The following is a 23,096-nucleotide window of genomic DNA, read 5'->3' on the forward strand; positions in this document are numbered from 1 at the left end:
TAAAATATCGGTTCCAGCCTTCCCCTGGGATTAGATTGAGCCCAGAACGTCAGAACTGTCTGAAAGATATGCAATCTACATTTATGTCTCATTTCAGTAATAATGAAAAATGTTCCATTGAAAATTCATTATTGATGGGTTTATTATTGAGCTAAAACAGAGAGAAAAAAAATCTGCATATTCAGTATATGCAATAAACACAGAGGATAGTTTTATAATATTTATTACAGAATATTGGTTAATTATTTTAAAATTATTTTTTATATTCAGCAAAGCCACATAAGTTGCATTTCTAAAGTGGAAATTCATTCGGCACATCTTTGACTATTTTACACAAATGAGGAACACGATCAAATGAATCCAAATCAGAATTTGAATTTATAAAATGACTTTGCAGGATGTTCTTTCAGATAGCTTACAATTAAACCTATAGCCAAGGCTTCCCGAAAACGGATTTTACCAGCAGATGTGCTAATAAAATGAGCAGCTGCCGCAAAAAAAAAGCTTTCATTTTGCTCCCTTTACACGCTAACAAGACCACCGGTGACGATGTTAGTTACCAGCATAAAAACAAAAGGCGGCAAGATGAAAAGCTCCTTGCCAGCAGGGTATTCATTGCTGATCAATAACAAAACTCTGCTGCCATTCATCAGCTGTCAATGTCCTCTTATTAATTGAGTCAGAATCTTGCAAGCTTTGAGTCAAGCTAGTTCATAGTACTTCCCCGTCTCTGGATCAAAATAGCAGTTGAGGCAAGGATCATAGAGCAGATTTAAGTACTCGTCTTCCATCTCCTCTTCGTTTCCAGACTCGTCCCCTCCTGCGGTGAAGCGAGAACATCACTCAGCAAGTTTTTTTTTTTCCAAAGATGTAATTCTCAAAGTAATGAATAAAAAAAGAGCCCACTAAACAATACAGTCAACATGCCCACCGCCCGCAACATTTGCCTGCACATCATAGCACAGGCGTTGATATTTAACAAGGCATTCATTATTAAGTTTGCAGGTTGTTGCGGTGTAGAACCACACAGCATCCTACTGAGATGCTATATTATTTAAACTCACTCATGCAGCCAAATAGTGTAAGTGAAAAAACAGCACATCAAATAGACACCCCCTTTCCTATTAAGAGTAAGGGGTGGACTACGACTGATGCCAAAATATGCAGGCAACTGTAAAGCTGTAGCAAAAACATTTCAACAATGCCAAGTAATGAATTGGCAGGAAAGATTTATTTGCGGTGAACATACTCAGCTGTTTTCTTCTATGGCATGGCAATAATCGTATTGTTGGACCAGAACTAACGATTATTTTAATAACTGATTAATCTGGCTGTTATTTCGTCGATTAAACGATGAGTTTGATTTATTGGAAGAAAAAAAAGTTGACATTTTTATCCCTTTATTCAAAAACAAATCGTGATTTCAAATTGACAATGTGGAAATTTCACAAATCATGTCAGAAAATACGCAAAAATGCTGATTAATGTTAATTTTGATTCAGTGCAAACATCAGTCGGCGCTCATGAATGATGAGAGAATCTTTATACATACTTAATTTGACCATTTTCAATTAAAAAGTATTTAACGATCAAAACTTGTTTATTCATTTGATGACCGATTAGTTGTCGATTATTCAATTAAATTAGTGTACGTATCTCTGATATCATGTAAAACCCATAAAAACATGACCCCTCCCTTCCCAAGAAAACGCAGGACGTGAACGATGAACCGATGTGAATGGAGTGGAGTTGTGCTCAAAGCCTCCATATTGAGTGTATAAACGGAGGCTATATTTTCCGGGCACGTTTCGGCGATAAGAAGGCGAGTAGACTCTCCCAGGTGGAATAAAGCGAGAGTCATGTGGGATGACCTTCAGACTCAGGTGGATTTAAAAAATTTCTGCCATCTTGCTACTCATCAATCAAGAGTTGAGACGCGCCGAGTGACGAGCACCTTACGAAGACGTTAAGAGCCCCAACCCTGTAATCCTCACTACTTTAAAGCACACCAATTTGGCTGTTAAATTGACAGGCAGTTAAATGCTAAAAAGGTTATGGAAGGCTCCGGGTGGAACATTTTATCTTATCAGAAGTTGGGTGACGATAATGAAAACTAATTATGAGACACATTGTGTAAGAGGTTTAAAAAAAACGATGTTGTAAACTGGAAAGGTTTCATCAATTAACCTTGTCGGTGTGTCTGGGGGGGAGCGTGAGGGGGTAAAGACCTATAATGAGCCCCGTCTGTTTTGACCTACACAGGACAGAGAGCTTCCCTCTTGTGTTTTGTTTTTTTTCTCCCAATTACAGTTTATGTGTGCATTCCTATCATGCTACGCTGCCCTGTTTAGTGTCTTGAGAGCTTTCTTCCATTAGTCCACGTGATGGGGGACGTAGATGACGCGTCGTCTCCCTGACCTGGACGGACATAAAGGAGTGACGAGTGCAGAACGATCAACCTTACCTCTGATTAGATCCTCATGACGGTTACTTGTGTTGTCTGACCTTCTCTTGCTGCTCGGAGGCAGAATGCGGGGGCTGAGCTCATCCATCCAGTCCCTGGGAAAAGACCATAAAGGAATACAGCCCTGACAAGATGTGCCATTCCAGTCTTCATCGCCGCGCAGTGCTAGGCACATTGGAATTGCCTCTATGACATGTTAACAATAAAGGCCCCATCATCGTGCACCGTCCCGGGGCCTAACCGGTACTCCGCTGTCCTTGGGCCTCCAACATTAGCTTCGCCGCGTTAGCCCAACTATCATTTATTCCGTCCTGACTCGCACTGCGACTTTAAGCTGACAACATTCTGACCCAGATAGCTCTTCTCAACCTTGCCCGTCTTCTGTGACTTCTTTTTCCATGCAAGCGTACTCTCCCAGGTTTCAATTATACATAAGTCACGGCACAGTGTTTCAACACAAGGCGTCTCCAGAGGAAATGTGACTTGGCAGCGCGGCAGAGATTAATCTTTTGAAACATAATTCACATCAGTTGCATAATCACCCATTTACATCTTTTGCCTCCGGACAAAGCATCTCATAAAAGCACATCATAGCATCTTTAATGAGGAAACGATAACCTCTGTATGTTTTAATATTCATCTGGCTGCGGGCAAATCAAACATCCATCTCATCAGCAACAACAGCAAGGAGGGACGGTGTCGCTCATTTTGATCTACTGCGTGTTTGCATAAACTTAAAAAATAGGGTGGAGGAAAATGAGTACAACAACTTATTGACTCCAGATCTTGAGTTGCCAGCTTCGATAACACAGTCTAATAAGATCCAATACGAGACTTGCAGCGGCGGGTAATAATGCTTGAATTGACAATCCTTGAACACTTTGTTTATTTCTTTACTTGTGTTTAAAGCAAATGCCTTGAAAGAAAAGTGCCTGACAATATTCTCATTCACCCAAGTAATTTTTTTCTCAGGGCCAGAACTGTTCAGTTACAATCAATTCAATGCACTAAAAATACACAAAGAACATTTTGCACCATTCAATTTCATACATACATACGCGTGAAATATTTATCGTCTTAAATGGAGGTGGCTAGGAACTGATTCTAATAGTACAAAAGTGAACATTTAACCAAAACACAAGCAACAGTTATTAAAAAAATATCTATTATGATTTCCATCCTAGGGGAGGTTATCGACTTGAGCTGAGGGTTTGGCAAACGCTGTGATAGATTGTATTAATGTACCTAATGAAGTGTCCAATGAGAATACATCTCTCCATGTGTGTAATTACGCTCTAAATCTGTCCGCGTCTTACTCAGCCGTGTCAGTGGCCGATTCCGCTAACAAAACTGAAAATTGGACTTGAAATTGTCCATTGGGACATGGCAGTGATTATTGACATTAAGCTCTTCCAAATCTCTCTAAATGAAACGACATCAAGGCCACACTTTCTTTATCACCCTGGCAATTACTTTCAAAAGTCTGACGCAAGAAGAGAATTTGGAGAGGCATGTATTAGAAAAAACTCTCTGGCAACACTAAACACGGCAACAGGAGTACTTCAACTCTCAGCAAAACTATTCTCCTCAGAGACTATGCCTTGAAGGACACTCCAAAAACCCCACGTGACAGATCTCAACGGTAGCAGTGTCAGCATTCAACACCTAAAAGAATAAAAAGCAACCACGGAAGCTTTTCATCAATATGTAAATCAAGACCTACTTCAAAGTAAAAGCCAAACAAGTCGACTGGAAGGTGTTTGAGGTACTTGTCAATAACAAATATTCAATTCGGCGAAGAGAATCCCGGCTCCACTGGGAATTCAAACAACCTGGAGACAAATAAGTCAGGAAATATACAGAGGAAACTCGCCTAAGCTGAAAGCCTATATATCATTGCGCTGTTTTTCATCAATAAATCAAAAGTATTCTCTTGAAGGCACTTGAATTTGCCCATGATGCAATCCCTTTGTCTCCTTTTGTAACATGTCACGTGAGCCGTTAGATGTGGCCAGATAGGACGAGGGACAAAAGCACAAAGCCGGGTCTCCATCTATTCTTGCACTACTAATACGCTGCTATTGTGAAGCCGGAACGTACGGAATTAAAAGTAGCTTTGAGCGCGTTGCTGTGCAGACAGTAATCGAGGACGAACGGAGTGCAACCAGCATATGATTCCATTTCAATAACTAATTTGTGGCCTGAGGAAGAACATGATCCCGGCTTTGGGAAGGTGAGCTAGAACCCAGCAGGTCTCTTCAGGCTCGGCTTCTGGGTATTATTATACAGGTCACGGGGCAACGGTGTGGAAACAGAAGCTGGGAAAACAGAGAAATTTCTCCTATCTATGACAGCGGTGCCTTGAGATAGAAGTTTAATTTGTTCCGTGACTAATCAATCACTTCTGTTATCTTTCCCAACTGAAATAAATGGAAATATCATCAACAAAAATGTAGTGAAATTGAATTCTATGTAAAAAATAAATAAATCATAATAAACATCTCTAGGCAACAACAATAGGTTCAACTGCAGGGGTAAAGATAAAGCTTGTTCTCTGTTTGGTTTGTGTTACCGGTTATTATTTGATTATTCATGGCTAAAAGGGTGTCGTTGTTTTTTTATACAAATTTTTACTTTATGAGTTTGGAATTCTGGTATGGTTGTGTCTCGACTCAAATACAAAGTTGGGCAAAGTGCATTTTGTAGGAACAAAACGAAAACATCTTAATCCAGATCCTGTGTTTCTTAAAAACAAAAAGAATGCTGTCACAGTAAAATAATCACTAATAATAATGATCATAATCAATAATAATCATTTGAATTGGGGCAAATCAAAACAAGGTGAAATCTGAAAATTGATCTTCCCTTCTCAACAATACATTTTCTTCGCGACACTAGCCTTACGGACTAAGCGCAACTCAAATTTCGGCATTTTTTTAGAACTCTGAGAGCAAAATGTGATTTCTATCATTATTCAAATTGCCAGTTGCCAGTGATTTGGTCTGACAGGCACAAAAGAAAATAGAAAGGAAATACGGAGTAATGTGCACTTGTGACCAAAGCCCAAACAGCAGTTAAGGGAGAAGAAAACACACAAAAGGAATTTATTTGCACTCATCTGTGAGGGAGATGAGCCTCCGTCTGCATCTGACAGCTGACATTTAGCCTTAATTCTGCAGTCGCTTATCATGTGTTTCATTTCATTGTTTTACGTGGATGCAATGAAACACAATTACAGATCCCATCAAGGTGGGGGAATCGGTTTATCTGTATGATTTCTCGGCTGCTCTGCACAAGTTGTGCTGTATAATTTCAGGAGCAAAGTGCAGTTGTTGCACCAGCGGAAATTGGTACAATACAATTGTAACATTTTGAGATCTATATACCATTTACGAAGTAACTATGAATATCAATAGACAATTTTACCGTGAGTATATACTTGAATACATTTTGATGGTTTGCTTACCTGGATTTTGAGCACTGGAGTGGGTTCATTTCCTTCTGGTAGTGGTGACCCTGATTATCTGGCTGAATAAAAAAGAGAAAAAGAAATTTAACATTTCCCTCAGAATTATTCTCACTGTATCTTTTTGGCCTATAAGGCACACTTCAAATCTTTTCATTTATGTATGGATGGATGTCAAATGAAGTTGAATTAACTAATTTGCTGTATTGTTGTTTCCCTGAATGTGCACGTTATAATCCGATGCAATATATAATCCGAAAAAGACGGTAAATTCTGATAAGGAAGAAAACAATTCTAATATTATCATGTTATTCAAAAGTAAGTCAAGAAAAACAAGCAGGCAATATTGCGACAACCAAAAACTATTCTCATAGTGGCCTGCTGGCAAATGGACGCAATACAATCTCAGCGTGCGAGATTACATCCTGTATCGCAGATGAGACAAATAGAGACGCTCGACATGGGTGCGAAATCTTGATGCGAATAGTGGGAAAAATAAAACCCCTTTCTATTCCAGTATCAGCCATACTCATCCCCTACATGAAATAATAACATATTACCTTCTTCATCTCGGCCAAGCAAAGTCATTACCCCGGGAGGCTATTTTAGCCTTGTGGTGGCGCAAAGGCTGTTACATTGCACAACTGTGATGTAAAAGCAGTCACACTGAGGTTCGGAGTCCTCACAACGCTTGAGTCTATTGAATTTATCAGCATGCTCCGGTGCCTTATTTAACTGTTTGTACTGTTCTCAAATGGTACCCTGCGGAATTGGACCGGTATTATGTACTGATGAAGACGAGTATCCTGAAAAGGGGATGCATAGGAACTATTATTTTAGGGGGATATGATTTGGGTAATCTGACTCGCCAGACGGTTTGTTTCAAAGAGCTTCCTTAAGAAGGTCTTTTTGGAAAAGGGCAGATGCTAAAAAAAAAAGAAAAAATGATGAGTAAGTAGAAAAATTAATTTGAAAATAAAAAGAGCTTTGGTTGAACTTGGGGTGGGAATCTAAGCACAATAGTTTTGCTAGTGATAGGATTATATTTGAGTTTTTTGTGTGAATTTCTTTTGCACGTAGTAACGTAAATGATAAATGAAGCCACACCTTTTTTTCATCTGGTGCACTAAAATATAAAATTACCATCTGCTTCCACTTCTTGGAAAAAAAAAACAATTCCCATTCATTCTACTAGAGATTTCCACATTATGGAGGAGCATATTGTTTTCTGCCCTTGTGTTTCCCAGTGCCAAGAGCTCAGCCTTCTGAATATAAGCCAAGTCTGCACCCCAAATTAGACCTTGAGCGTTTGCTCTGGTAGAACCGGGTGCCCTGCCAGGGTTCCAAATGAGGACTTTACTATTGCCAGACATATTTGTTTAAGGCCTGACATCGGCATATACTGTCTTTATTGAGTTATGGAAAGGCACGCTTCACTGTTATTTGAAACATGGCGAGCCTTAGTTGGTGGCCCAGGGCGGGTGAATACAACAACATGAAAGTCAAGTCAGATCTGATTCGCATGGGAAACAGACTCAAATGCATTTAATGGCGCTGTCCCAAAACAGGGTCAGTCCCACAGCTACGAAATATGCTCTACCTGGATCTCAACCACTATCGGGATACCTGCAGCATCTAGTGAAATAGTAACAGGCTCATAAAATTTGCATCTATAATGATCACATTCACCGGGGATCATACAGAGGAGCCATTTGGGACCAGCCGAGGCTGCACTCTTCATTCCAAAGTGCAATGTGCTTATGCTAATTGACAATAGATCCAAATGACCTTCAACAACCTCAAACCATCTTTGAATTCTAAAAAGACCATAGGGGGATGATTTTAAAATGACCTAAATAATTTCTAGTCGTGCGGGGAAATGGTGGCTATTGTGCTAGTGTATCTTTTAAAGCGGTAAGAGGCCTAATTAATGCGTTTCTATCTCCATAATCTTTTGTAATGCAGGAAACACACCAGAGGAAAGGGTGTGTGAGTACTTTGCTGTGCTGTGGATGAGGAGCTTGAAATGGAAATGAGCAAGCGTGCGGGTCAGCAGCGGTCAGTGAAATAATTCCAGATGGGAGGTAGAGGGTCAGTGTAGTCGTCATTACGACTGTGGATGCTTAGCGGGATTAAAGTAGCAGAGTAGAAGCTTGTACCAACCGTGGAGATGCGCGTCCAGGTAGAGGCGTCCTCGCTGCTCAGGCTCACGTTGACGTTACACTGGTGGATTTGAGACGCAGTGAGGCCCGAGGCTTTGTATTCGTCTTCCTCCTGCTCCCTTTTTAGACTCGCAAGCATCTGGAGCTCATCGTCATCCCCGTCGTGCAATTGTAGACTGCCGACCGGCTTTGTGTGCCAATCACCAGAATCAGCAGGCTGGATTGTGTTGTCTTCTTCCTTTGAAATAATTTCCCCAAAACAAATCACTTATGCAGACTGACACAGTCCAAATGAAACGGCTTTGCATTCTGTCAACATAATTCTGCAAAGCTTTCAATGTTGTGTGAATCTCATACAGAAGCATACTACAAAAACTCAAATGTCAAAGGCAAAAATGTCTTTTTGTATTTTTTTTTTTCTTCATAGGGCCATCTAATCATTTGGGAGAATAGTACAAAACGAGGCTGACTCTGCCCCGGTGTTGAGTGGTGAATTAATTTTCATAAATAATAAACCGAGGCCTGGGGACGACGGAATTCAAACACGTCACATTCCTATGACAACCTTTCAGTCAAAGGCGTCACCGCACGCCGCCTGTCAAGAGCTGCCACAAATCAAAAGTCAGCCGCTACAGCCATGACGAGAGGGATGCGAAGATATGTCGCAACACTGTTGTGTAAACTCGGGAAGAAAACAGCCGTGAAACACATCACCCTTCAGGCCTCACCGTCACTCCAGCTGACTACGCTGATATCTTGGATTCCTGCCTAGAGCTCGTGATCCCACCATATAGTTTGATCCCTTCCTTCATGACTTTACAATCCTTAAAATAAAATCAACACATTATCCTACCCTCATTGCTTTACAAGCCTCGGACTGCTTTGTCTTTCCAGAGCGGCTCTCCTCAGTATAAGCCTAAATAATGTGCCAATATAAATTCACAGGATTAGGCTGAACTGGCAATGGGGGGAGAAAAAAAAAAGACGGGGATACATTGTGTTTCATGGTTTATAGCATCATTTCATCTAGCCCTGTGAACATCCTGTTTGGAATGGAATGTAAAATATTAAAATACTTATACCGTTCGTTTTACTATTGGGCCGTTTATTTTATCTACAAGGTGAGTTCGATTTACGCTCGGCAATGGAACACAATTTCCAAAACCACAAATCAAAGTTACTCTGGGATAAAAACTAAAACCACCAGTAAATCTGCAACATATTGTTTCCTGGGCATTGCCATCTTGGCGTGACCCACATTTAAACTGTTCAGATGATGTTTGGCTCCTTCAAGTAGATCTTACCTTGACCGGGTCATGCATGGAGATCTCTTGAAGACAACTCCTTGACAGTGACACGCTGTTGGTCCACTCTACAGCCTGATGTTCTACTTCTGCATCACACGACCCACACCTCTCATCCTCTCTGGTATCAAAAGGCCAACGACGGGTACCGGAAGCTACACGGACAGTCTCAACCGGGTTGGTCCATTCCACAGCCTGATGTTCTGCTTCTGCGTCACCCGACCCACACCTTTGCTCCTCTCTGGTACCAAAAGGCCAACGACGGGTACCGGAAGTTATGCGAACAGTTTCAACCGGGTTGACGCAAGGAGACTGCAGTTGCATTTCACTGGCAACTGGACAAAGATCTTCGACTGATGTTTGCTCAGTTCTTTGATCCTCAGGCTGGACTGTCAGGTCCAAATTTGGATCAAGATATTGGGAAATGTCAGGAGTGGAGTCTGCATTTATTGTTAGCTGTGGGAATGCAGAGTAGCTCTTTTCCTGGAAGAAGAACAGGAATTAGGTTAACTCAGTAACTGCCAATGACATAGATTTTTGTTTTTTAAGAATCCAGAATTTCTATAATTGATTTTTATTTATTTATTTATTTATTCAATTTTATTTATTCAATTTTATTTATTTATTTATTTGGATTCAGACTTTCAACAACAGTGACGTATTTATTTATTCATTTATTTATTTATTTATTTAGCGTGGTGTGTATAGGAAAAAAATGGCTGACAGCGTTTAAGAAACACTGGCTCTCGTTGAACCATCTCGTTGTGAGAATTTTTCAAAGTCATTAAAGTGAGCCGAAGCCTCGCTGAGTTTGGACACAGCACTGGCTAGTGAAGCAGTCACGGTTTTACATTGTAAGAAATTTTCTTTCTTGCGTAACAAATGCACATTGACTGCTGTTGATTTTTATTTACCACAGTGGTGTACAAGTAAATAGACTATATAGCTGTAGGCTGAACCAAGGGGGAGGGGAGAATTTTTCACGGCTATTCAGACATAAATGTATCTGCCATAATACAACATATAACACTGATGTCAAAACACAATCCATTATAGGATGTTGTGGACTACAGCTTGCGCCTGAGGTGAGTTTTTTCTCATTAAGACTGAATAGAGCTGGATATATGTACAGTGTAGATTTGCTCCAATTTCTTTTTCAATGTTGACTATCGTGTCTAGCGTTGCTCTGAAATAAATTCAATGGTCATTTAACATATATTTGCTTTTAACCATCATGGTTACCTTTCTGTTCTGGAGCATTCAATTATTATTTAACTTTGTGATGAATAAAAACTATTTGCTGTCTGAGTCATTGCTATAGAAATGTGAAATCCTCCTCATGCACGTTGGAAAGTATAAACCCGAATTTGTTGTCTGGAATTATAAGGTTCCAGGCCAGCAACATACAGCTAAGTGCGGATGACAATTTTTAAACTGTAGAAAATTGCCTTTTATTATTAATTCCGTCATATAGCTAAATGAGGTCACCGGAATAATGTATGATGCAGTTCAATTCAGCACCACTGCAAAAAATAAACTACAATAATAATCATACGGCAAACGTCCTACCCCTTTGAATGTGTCAATCAAAGTTGAGCATTATCATTTTGTCAACACGCTATTGATACAGATTCTGTATTGGAGCTCATTAGACTGTCCAAGAGGTCATAATGCTGTGGCAGGTTGGTGTACGTGTGAGTATACACGTATATAGCACAGTTAAAAGAAAAAGGCACAGGTGATTACTTTGCAAAAGTGCTGAGATCAGCAAGGAACTTATTACTTGAGTATACTATACTGTTCCTCACACTGACTAATACATTAAGCATAATGGTGCCGTGCAGTTGACAGACGGGGCATTGTTAAGAATACACTATAATAAGCGGCCTCCCTCCAGACTAGTTTGTGCCAGTTTTGAATGGGAAAAAAAAAAAGTGACAATCGCAAGCAGCAAATCTCAAGACGTGAAGTCGTTAAATACGGTCGTTACTTCTCCGGAAATAAACACAAAGCTCCCAGAGAGCCGAGAGTCTCCGTTCCTTCCCTCGGCCCGGCTTCATTTGCGGCGGGCTTTATTCTGAGGTGAAAGGTTATAATAAGCCCGTTGAGCGCTTAAATCCCTTAAAGCTTATCAGCGCCATATGTTATTTGCTTTCTCCTTCTTTCCATCCTTCATCATTCTACTTCAAGCACAAGCCAGTAAACAACAATTAATGACTAGTATTGTGACCATACTGCTTTGCAATCTGTTGGCGGCGTGTTAATATACTCTATTGTTCTGTTACTTTTTCTTTCTTTTCCCCGATTGCATTTCAGGAAAATCATACGGCATTTGTTCGAGAACAACTGTATACAGGTATAGATCACAAGCAACATGTTTGCTGCTTTTAATATTTCTCTGTGTTTAAGAACAAACGGTTCAAAAGAATCGCACGGATCTGATGCAACACCTTGAAAGATGAGTGAAGAAACGAGCAGGCTGTCAGAAATGAGTGAAAATCTAAATTAAGCCAACGTGTGTCAGATAAATTGTGCGTGCTTTCGCTACCATGTTGGCAGCTCAAGAACATGAAAAGCTCGGCGCACTGCAATGATTAAGTCATGTTTTGCAATCGGGTATTCTATGTATTGTTTAAAATAAAAAAATCTGTGATAATGATTTGATTAAAATGTTTTTTTTCTATATAAATATAAATTTGAAGTGATTTTATAAACAAAAGTTCTTAATGAGAAAACACAAATGTAATTTTAAAAAATAGTTGATGACTTCTAATCAAATTGTAAATAGCAATTACCGTATTTTTCGGACTATAAGTCGCACCGGAGTATAAGTCGCACCAGCCATAAAATGCCCAAAAAAGTGAAACCCCCCCCCCCCCCCCCCATATATATGTATATAAGTCGCTCCTGAGTATAAGTCGCCCCCCCACCCAAACTATGAAAAAAACCGCGACTTATAGTCCGAAAATGACGGTAATGCTATTTGGTAGGTATTGCTTGCCAAATAACATTAATAATAATAATAAGGATGATAATAATAATAGGCACTCACTTTGTGCCACAGTTAGCCCCTTTGCAAATTATGAATATAGAAATATCTATTAAATAATACTTTATCATAAAATGACTATTTGACACTTTGCACTGGGGAAAAAAAATAATTGTGATTGTCGAATGGTGCATGGGAACACACAAATTCAAAACGTATTGTACTGGATATGATCTATAAATTGAAAAGAGTTTATATCCTAATTACCAACTGGTTTCTCAGCCATATTACTTTATTGCGTGCACATATTTTTGTACTGGATTTGATCAAATGGTATTGTCTCTATCAAAAGTTATCTTTTATATTGTACAGCGATTTTCAGATGGGCTTTTTGGCTTAACTTGAGAAGAAAAAAACAAAACACAAAAAACACAAGTGCACCCAATTTGGTTTAATGCCATCGAGCTAACTACTCCTTAATGAATAGAATTTGCTAATGGGGTGCCCCCCCCCTCCTCCTCTCCAAATTAAGGCTAAGAACTCAAATGTCTTTCAATGTTCACGGACACAAAGTAGTTTGGCTAATGCTGCTAAGTGCCAAACAAAACAATTATTTTTCATCGCAACACACGCAATCGCTTTTGCCATAACGCTGGAATGTTTAGTTTGAAATGCGCGTATGACCGTGGAGCTGCGTACAAGTTAAAACATTGATTTTCTTTTCCACTGTAGGGTGTATGACTGTAAGCCAAATGGTAATCATTTTCCATTAAATTGGAATTATAAGACCTACTACAAAGTTTTGAAGAAGTATTTAGCATTTTTGAAGGCAGCATGCTTTAACCACAATACGGTTTAATTACCCTGCTCAGCATAAAGAAAATTACTCTATAAATTTTAGAACCATTATTACATTGGCTGATTATAATAGTCCCATTGACATTTTAAGATGAAGTATATTCCCCCCAGTTAAATTTGAGTGGTAATGTGCATTGTGACATTGACACCAAACTGTGCACTGTGGGAGATGTCCTTTTACATTGAACTGGAGCGGAAGGATTTGACATTAAAGCTATGCCTCAAAAATCAAACAAAATAAATGAATAAATAAAAAGACAAAACGTCGCTGGCCTAATGCTGCTAGCATAATAGTGCTAAAGAATATATACGGTACAATTACAAAAAACTATTTGTGCTCTATGTATGAATACCTGATAGTGCCTTATGTTCCCCATGATTGTTTTGAAATTAGAATTAAAGAATCAACCAATATCGTGGAAAGAATTGTGTTTGACGTTGGACGTTCCATTGCATTGATAGGCCAGGGAAATCAAAACGGCACGATACAAACTGTCCAGCTCAAGGCAACTGGTCATTTATGTCAAAACAAAAGTGAGCAATGTATCTAGGTGAAGAGGGTGCCTTTGTCACCCCAGAGTGAGCGTACCTCATCACTTTCACTGCCAATGAAATCATCTTCGGGTTGAGCCTCACTGCGTGTCCCATTTGGGCATTGAACCTGTTCGCCTCTCGTCTCCATCTTGCGCTCACCCCGGCCTTGGCCTCTTTTGGGTGAGTGGGACGGGGATGCGAACGTGAACACCTCCTCCCGCAGAGCGAGCCGCAACTCGGGCTCCTCGTCATTACTCTCCCAGCAGCTCTGGACCTGCGGGTCAGGAGAGGAAGCGGGGCGGCTTGAATCGGGGGGAGGCTCCGCCGGTGTGGGTGGGGGCGATATGGAACTCGTGCCTGGTGAACTGAAACTGCATTCATCTAGGATAAAAGATTATTAGACATGGTAAAAACGATCAAAATACTCCAACCTAACACCAAAAGAATTCAACGATAGAATATGAATATTATAAATCTCCCAGAGCCTCGAATAGAGGATTCAATCTATTAGAACACAGAGTGTTCACTCCGCTAGATCGACAGAGAAAAATGGGAGCGTAATATTTAATTAAGTCCAACCTTAAGAAAAAGCTGCAAGCATTCATGTGTGCACATGAGAGACGCCGAGCGCTCAAACTCCACAGCGGGCCCGAGCTCAAACATGGGGGCACCTCTCGATATGAATGAGCAAGCACGTTTCAACCTCTCGTCAGTATAATCGCTTCCTCTAATTGCCCACTGTGTGGCAATCCCTGGACCCGGGAGATGTCACTCTGACTTTTATTTAACGTGCCACATTACCATTAATGAACTAACTACTGTGAGCACGGCTGGCCAAAGGAACTTGCAGCTCCAGAGGAACATCCACAGACTAGAAATTGTTCTTCCCTTAGAAATAGAGTATAAGAATAATGAAAGATTCTGCTGCCAAGTTAAATGGCCAGAGAAATAAATTAATTGAGGACTGCGATACAAGTTAATGCATTGCATTAAAAACTCCAGAGAATATGAATTTTTTTTTCTTGGCATCAAACTTTTATCAACTCTTTCTATGCTTTTTCTATAGCGCTTGTCCTCATTCGGGTCATCGTGTGAGCTGTGTCAGGTGACTTTGGGGTTGAGAACTGTTTGCCAGCCTATTCTATTCGCAAACCTATTTGCTCACATTTACATTTATGAACAATTTAGAGTCTATAATGAACCCATTATACATGTTTTTGAAATGTCAGCAGTGCCATAAGTGGGCCGGTATGGCAGCAGTACAGTGTAGCGGTACTTCACTTGAGCCCCTGACGTGTAGGCATGTCCAGGAAAAATTAGCTCATAAGGAAACACACCATCAACGCAAAGGCTACCTTTAAAATAAAATCTTCCTAATGCTATTGTATTGTCATGGTATTAGTTGCAGTAGGCCCTTGAAGAATGAGAGCTAGCTTGATGTCATGATCAATTACCCACCGCCCAATTACCCAGCAACAGCTAAAAAAAGAAAATTACCGGCATTTTTTTTTTTTCCATTTAAAGCACTGAATGTTGGGTTTTATCGAGAAATCCAACACAAGTAAAGAGAGAAAACATGCAGCTGCCCTGACCACTAGGTACTTATGAAAATAAATTACAGATATTCATCCTTTGAGCTACAAGAGTTGCTGAGACTCGAACCCCAAACCTTAGTGTCAACCACGACGATTCAATGTTTTGCATCCTCCTCTGGTCACCCTTTATAAATGAGAAAATCTCACCAAGAAATAAAAAATGTTATAAAACATCACAAGGGAAATAATGTTGATCTTGGCTCAATTTACTAGCAAATTGACTTATTCGGTTTTTGTGACACTAGTTATTATTTGATCCAAGAAAATATCCAATGCTTTTCCTTCGCATCACATTTTGCCGCGTGACTTTTTGAATCCGAAGCTATCCGCAAAGGGTTCTTGCTTTGTAGAATAACATTAGTGAAAATGCGTGCCTGTCGCAGTGTTCGCGCAATGACCTTCCCGATACGGAAGACTGGGAATAGCTTGGCTGAAAAATCCTCAGCAAAGGGCCTCGACGTGGGTGATGCAAAATTTAAAAAGGTGGAACAAAAGCAGTTATGTATGCAACCTAGAATGAGGCTCATTAAAATTCCGGCAACATTTTCAAGCAAACCGTAATCTGAAAGGAAGAACAGCAGTCTGGATTCAACTAGTGTCGAAAATGTCTTTTAGTAGTCCTTATTTTGTGCCATCATGATGCTTGAACATTCTCCCACCTGCTTTTAGGACCTCCGTTATTCCTTTTGGGGTCAAAACTTCTTGTCTGCTCTCCAGTCCACTTGATGGACGGCTGTATGTCTCTCTGGTCTCATTTCTCCTGCTGTGGCTGACATGAGCGGGCTCTTGAGAAGCAAAATAAAGCGCAGTTTTTAGAGAACAAGTGGTTTGGTCCTTTTATATATGCATTCGAGCCTTTGCGGTGTACCCAGCAGTGTTTGGAACCTCTCTACTGCTGCACTTTGGACTCGTGACTTTCTCCTCTCAAATGGTTGCTTGTTGAGCACTTTGCCTCTCGGAGGAGGTGGATGCAAGCTGGAGGGTGCTCCTATGTACAATAAATAGCAGTAGACCGTGAAATCAGCCATTCACAAAGAAATAACAGCGTAGCAACAACACCGAGTCTTATATTAATTCGCAGCAATAGCTAGTTTTACTGATTCGATCGTAATTTTTTTTTTTTTTTTTACGTGTTTGCTTTCTGCTAAAATGACAATAAAGGGCAATCTAAAGGGATTTTAATGGGAGTGGTAACAATGAACCATAATTGCTGACCATGACAAGGTTTGTTTTGAAAATGGATTCTGTAAGCATTTTTTCGATAAGGTCCAAAATAATATTCTTCAGTAATATATTATGTGAGGTCTATCCACCCATATAGTTTCTATGGTGTCCCTTTATTAGGTTCACGGGTGAGCTGGAGGCTATTCAAGCTGATATTTGGCAGAGGACTGCTCAGTCTATCATACAGCACAGAGACAAAGAACAGTTCCCATCTATGGACAATTTGGAATCTTCAACTAACCTAACATATGGTTTTTGTTTGTTTTTACGTGGGAGGACGTTGGAGCATCCGAAGAAAACACACACACGCCAAAATTCACCCTGGGAACTGAGTAGGACTTCACAGAAATATAACATTGTCATCTGCAAGTAACATTTTGGGACGCTGCATCTGAAGGTTTAAATATTACAATCACATCTTCGTTTTTTTACGCTGCATTACAATTCGACACAAGTTAGAACCAGAATAACAAAAAATTATTTTGAAAGTGGACATGGAAAATTGTTTTGTTTGCATACAAAGAGTTGGGTCTCTGGAGTGCCTCGCAACCTATCAAGTGTGAAATTAATGAACACTCGCCGCTGAGCAAGGAGGAAGGATGACGGCCAAAAGGCCGCAGGAACATGCCCGCAGCGAGTTTCAGCCCACGAATTGTTATTCAAACCAAAGCTCAGCTTGCTATTGGCTCAGCATGAGACAAACCTGCCCCTTATACGAGCTTCACCAGAGTAAGAAATATACCGGAAAAATACGTCGATAATTATCGATCCTTGTGATACCGGTATTTTGCCGCAACCGTGTTATCAAGAAAGCATGGATTTTTTTTATAATGTGCATGGGTTGACTTTACTGAAATATTTGATTACACATGTATTGGTTGCCGAACTGTGTATTCTCAAGGTGACATAACAGCAAGATATCAAAACTAACCATTACCCGCTTGATGAAGGTGCGATGATGCTGCATCTCCAACTTGTGCATTAAATTGTGGGTGTGTCGGATTGAAGTACGCCTGTGGGATGTGTTGCAAAAACAAAAATAATTACAATCATGACATGGCTGTCTGAATCATATGATAGAATTTGTGTATTACCGTTTTGTCATTATAGGGTTCGCCTTTTTCCATCCCATTCGCGGCCGGGCCGCCTTTTCTTCCGGCATGTGTTGCCGGCGCTGCGGCTTTGGAGCCCGAGGCCGTGTGTGGAGCTGCCTGGGGCTTGCTTCTGTGAGAAGAGGCTGATCTGGCAGCAGGATGCTGGTCAGGTCCTTGGCAGACATGTCACATTACTTATTGACGCTTATCGATCTTCAACAGCTATCATTTAACAAGTGTGCTCAGGCTTAAAGTGGGGCAGCAAATAATAAGCACTTAATCTCATGCCGAACATGATGATGATCAAAGACGATAACACTGGGAGTTGTACGATTGATCTGGTGAAGCAGTGAAAGTCAAGTTGAAAAAATGGGGGGAAAAAAGCTGCCAGTGGCTTTTTTCCAGCATTATATCATGAGGGATTCAGACGGGCCTATTTGATTCTCGGAATAAAGAACAGTTCAAGTGGACAAAATATTGACAGCGCACAAGCATCGGCATCTACAGGGGGATTCATTTACTTTGGCAGCATGTTTTGGTCTTCTAACAAAAGCTTCAAACTTGTCTGAGGTTTGTGTAGCCATTTTGAAAAAAGCACAGGGATAGAAACAGACAAAGACTGCAGCCTGCGAGAACTTATGAAAGAAAGTGGGCAACATAAACCGACAGTGACAGACGCCTAAATGCTGGAAGTGTAAATAAAAACATTTGTCGACCTTGAATCAAATCTATTTTGCGTAGGATTTAGATGTTTGGGTTATTTATTGCGACTTCATACCTAACAGTTCTTGACAAGGCGATGGGGCAAAGCGGTCGTCATTTAACTGGATGTCTACTTTAATTTTAATTGCGACGAGGGAACGGTATGCTAATGATGCTAATCACGATAAGCTCGTTCTTGTAGGTGGTCGCTGATGTCTTTTGCGGGCGCCGCCGCCGCTTGCGTCAACACGACCGAAACGGCTGTCAGAACAAATAAATATGTACAGATGAAAGGGGCCACGGAGGCTGCAGGACTGGATTACTGGTGCGTGTCTTTGTATATGAGGAGGAAATAAAGTACAAGTGACTCAGTGCAAATGGAAGTACAAATGATGCGGCCGTTTAACTGGAGCAAAACAAAGTGCACTCAATCTCAAGACACTTCTCCATATGCATCCCACATACAAGTACTGTAATTACGCATTTCAAACAAAAAAAAATTCGGCAAAACTCCTGAGGATTGCAATATCAAAGTTATTTTTTATCATTATGAAAATTACAAAAATATATTCAAATAAGAGCTGCACAGTAAGAGAATTAGGAGTTGAGTCATTGCAGAGCAGCTCCAATTTTCTACTTTGGTGGTCTTCCGCATTGGTGGACCAGGCAATTGTTTTATTTATGGAATTATATACCTTTCCGCATATAAAAAAAAATCCTCATATTCGAGCTATAATGCTGCACCTACTTTCTGTTCTGTTTGACAATGAGGAGAAAAATAAACATCTAGGAAGAGAGAATATAAATAACATTTTTCTTTAACTTTTCTTGACATGCATATCAGCACATCAGCAATACTGCAAACCACTTTGCAGAAAGAACTCTGGATTATTAACTAAAGTAATCTTGAGGTGCATTATCCTCAGATGGTTGCCGTAACAACCGATCTGGCCCAGTTTGAAGTCCTTCCATTTAATTGATGCTTGTTCATGGTGAAGTGCCACTTCTCCCTTTCCCCTTTGCCACATTATGTGAGCACAAGTTTCCATGCCAACATGCTCGACTGATTATACATTTTACCCATTAATAATATTTACAATCTAATTTGAGGTTTCAATGTATTCCTTAAATTTTTTTTGCATTATTTGAAGTTATATCCCGCAATTCTTGTGAGGAAGAGAGGTTCGGAAGATGGACGAATGAATTTGCATGATTATTATGAATTCCATTGAACGGATCTGTCTACTTGAAGTTGATTCAGAATTACAAATCATATCTTGGCAACTCGTTTTCCAATCTGTCAATTTACCAAACACATTTTCTCGACCGATCCATTTAGAAATTGATCGTTAGAGCGCTTACCACCGTCGGCGTTCGCATGAGTCGTCTTCAAATTGGCCTTCCGCAAGACTACCATGTTCAGAAGCTGACACTCATGGCAAACGTTTGGTGGAAATTGGCAGCTTCGCGGGATCTGATCCACAACACTGACCCTACTGAAAAACATATCTAGATTCAAACAAGAATATGAGGTAAGCGGTATGACACAAAACTCTCTAAAAGGTTTTCACCAACATTTTCTGAAACAATATTGCGAAGAAAATTTGAAGTCCCAACATGTTCAATTTCTGCTGCAATTGTTAATATTTACCGTAGTTTGTTAATCCAGTCGGCTCCGTTTTCATGGTAAATATTCTTCGCACTTTACAACTGGCAAACAAGGTGATGCCATCCAGCGACAAAAACTCTGCAGCCTTGAACAACTCTCCCGTGAAGGACACAAGGTCAACAAACAACGTGGTCCACTGAGACAAGAAGGGAAAGGAATTCACTTGTTGAGGGGCGCACCTATGAATAATGACAATGTGTCCAAGATGAGTGAGATGCTCACCATATTACGTTGCACTCCTGCCAGGGGTAGTTTTGCATGCCAGAGTGTGGCGGACAACTCTTTATGCACGGTCGATAAGTAGAGCCGTCGTTTCAGGTGGCCCACATCAGTTATTCTGTAACAGAGGCACATTGTGATTTAGACAGTGCTGCAAAATACGATGCTAGTCGGTTCTGTGAAATCAGTGACGAACACATGCAAACCCGCACGTGGGTGAGTAGGCATGCGAGCACACACGCATAGAGCAAAACCAAGGAGAACATTTCACCTGGGTCTAAAAATACTATGCATGAGAAATATCAAAAGGGTGTATTCATGATTGTATTTCAAGCATGGCTATTTTGCATTTCCAGAGCAAACAAATAACAACAAACCCAATATGCTATTATTGGTTATAAAGTCGAATGTTTACTTGCAGTCGAGTTTGTGGAAACAAAATGTGACTGGGAGTTTTGTGTTAAAAAAAAAAGAAAAAAAAAGGAAATAACCTTTTTGCCATGATATGATTATCAGGTTTTTTTTGAGGGAATTTTAAGTAAAAAAAAAAAGTCTACAATTAATGATCAAGAATGTCATGTAAATCATTACCAAAAAAAAAAAAACCATGACCAACTTACACAAGCTCCATAGAAAAGTCTTTGCCTTGCGGAATAGTCACTTGAATGGCCAAGAATCTTTGGAGGAGTCCCACTAAAGAAATGAAATAATGAAGATATTTGCATGCAAAATACTGTTGACAGAATACCAGAGCTAAGATTAGAAGTGTGAACCTCATAATTGTGAGGTAGACATGCTAACCAGTCCCCTATGCTGCTTTGACTACTATAAATAAAATCAAATCCCAATTCTTAGTGGTGTTTTATTGGTATTAGTGGAAATATTGTGTTGTATGTAAGATTGAATGTGTATGAAGTTGATATTTAATCAGCTGTAGTACTCATAGTGTATTGAGCAGCTTGCTATATCGGCAAACCAAGGTTCACATTATTTTATGTCTCTTATCCTCTTTGCTGGTTCCCTTCTGCGGTGGCATAAAAAAAAGATCAAGATAAAAAAAAAAGATCAAGATAAAAAAAAAAGCGAGGAAACTCTTCAATAAGTATATTTTGGACTATACGCTTGATGCTTGTTGGCACCACATTTCGCCTGATCTTTTGAGTCAACAGAAAATATTGATGTAACTACGCAGTACTTTTCAGAAACCTGCTGTTATTGTCAACTTACACGACATTCTCCCATTCGCTGGCATTTGCATTTTCACAGTCTTACTGCTACCCTCCAGACAGTAAACAAATCCTTTGACTTCTTTGTCGTACACCTGGAAAAAGAGATGTAAGTTCATGTCAACTTGGATAGACGTTTTTAGAGTTACTGACATCTTAAAGTGCCACTCAGCGCTGTTCATTTTCCGCAGCCTCCGCAGTCTATGATTTGAGTGTTACTTTGCATGCGGCTGCAATAAGGAATTCAAGGATATCATGTTTGTTTAATTATACGTGTCTAAACCGGTTGCACTTGTTTGGAAAATATTATTTTCCTCTCACTTTTCGTATGGCAGAAGGGCCTCCACAAAGTTTCCACTTGGCCACGGGATCTTTCCCTTGTCCACTGAACACTTCCACCCCGGCTCCGCCCTGCAAAACAAACACTTGCAGCCACCATTTAGACAGAATGCCAATACGAAAACTACTTTTAAACACGTTTACCTGATAATTGTGCTTAAACATTTCCTCTTCTTGGCACCTGAGTGGAAAGACAAATAGCTGGTTAATTAATCTGATAATTAGCAACTAGACATTTCGTGACTTCAGGGCGTGTAGACGCAAAGAACACGTAAATAAACATCCGTTGACAGCGACGCTGTATTCGTCGCCATGGTTACCTCAAACTAACCAATGAAAAGAAAGGTTGTTAAAGGTGAGCTTGCACCAATCGACTGCAAAAGCGACCAAAGAAATGATAAATAATTCATGCGAATGTGAACATTTCCTATATGCATATAATCCTGTTTTCTTTGTCATCTGGGAAAAGGTAAAGAGTGAAGAACGTGTAAGCGTGTCATCTGTTTGTGTGGTCACATCACGTGACGTCAGTGTCCGTGTCTTTTGAGTACGTCATAGTACTTTTTTTGTTTGAACAGGTCCAGCTTGATCATGTGCACTTTGATCATATGATCACATCTGCAAAACTCTCTCACTTTGCGGATTTAAATAGTCACTTTTCTTAACAGCATGATGCACGTCCGCATCACAGTGCAGCGTGTCGAGTTCGAATCCCCTCCATATTGTATATTCTTGCAGTCTGACCGAAATATGACCCAGTCTTAGAATAACTGTTTAGTATTGAGTCCCATCTGTGCAATACTTCTTTATTGAATAAAGCACAGAGCACACCATTCATTCAAAAGTGATCTTCATCCAGGATGAATAACTTTTGCATGGAAAATGGTAATGTAATGAGATCCTGACTTTTCAAAGCCCATAAATTATTATTTTTTGTGTTTTTTTTTTTTTGTTGAGTCAGTCTGGAAGGTAATATCAATACTTTGTTCATTATTGAACGCGGGTATGCTGGTGTTGTATGCCGCAGTGCATTATATTGAAAGGTGCTTTCGATTTATGACTGGATGTTTTAAAGGAATAATCTAATAAAGAGCTTTAAACTTGGAATCCATAAAAGTGAAAAGCAACGTGCAGTGAGAGAAAGCACAAAGAAAATATTTGAGTTTTAATGCATACTGCAAGATAACCTGGAGTAAATTTGAATCCTTAGGTTAATGCTTTATAAAAAATTATAATTGTTCGTAAATTTGA

The 23,096-nt window shown here is 40.0% G+C and overlaps 1 protein-coding gene across 3 annotated transcripts; it reads right to left on the reverse strand.

The window, feature by feature from the left end:
• Positions 1-142: 142 nt before the first annotated feature.
• cfap20dc (CFAP20 domain containing) lies at positions 143-22,212 on the reverse strand. Of its 3 annotated transcripts, XM_061291402.1 has the most exons (17): positions 21,990-22,212; positions 21,828-21,917; positions 21,508-21,601; positions 20,901-20,973; positions 20,284-20,398; positions 20,044-20,197; positions 19,755-19,901; positions 17,691-17,863; positions 17,534-17,609; positions 16,241-16,360; positions 16,032-16,157; positions 13,833-14,158; positions 9,397-9,879; positions 8,094-8,330; positions 5,931-5,992; positions 2,465-2,559; positions 143-820 (listed from the first exon to the last, which is right to left on the reverse strand). In XM_061291402.1, exons 1-17 carry the CDS (start codon positions 22,008-22,010, stop codon positions 702-704), a joined length of 2,511 nt encoding a protein of 836 aa, XP_061147386.1. In that variant the 5' UTR covers positions 22,011-22,212; the 3' UTR covers positions 143-701. The 3 variants fall into 3 exon arrangements, with proteins under 3 accessions (XP_061147386.1, XP_061147385.1, XP_061147387.1); XM_061291401.1 differs by having other exon boundaries at positions 21,828-22,212; XM_061291403.1 differs by lacking the exons at positions 21,828-21,917; positions 21,990-22,212 and adding an exon at positions 21,660-21,734.
• Positions 22,213-23,096: the final 884 nt, after the last annotated feature.

Source organism: Syngnathus typhle, linkage group LG11 (genome assembly GCF_033458585.1).
Source record: "Syngnathus typhle isolate RoL2023-S1 ecotype Sweden linkage group LG11, RoL_Styp_1.0, whole genome shotgun sequence".
Lineage (NCBI taxonomy): Eukaryota > Metazoa > Chordata > Actinopteri > Syngnathiformes > Syngnathidae > Syngnathus > Syngnathus typhle.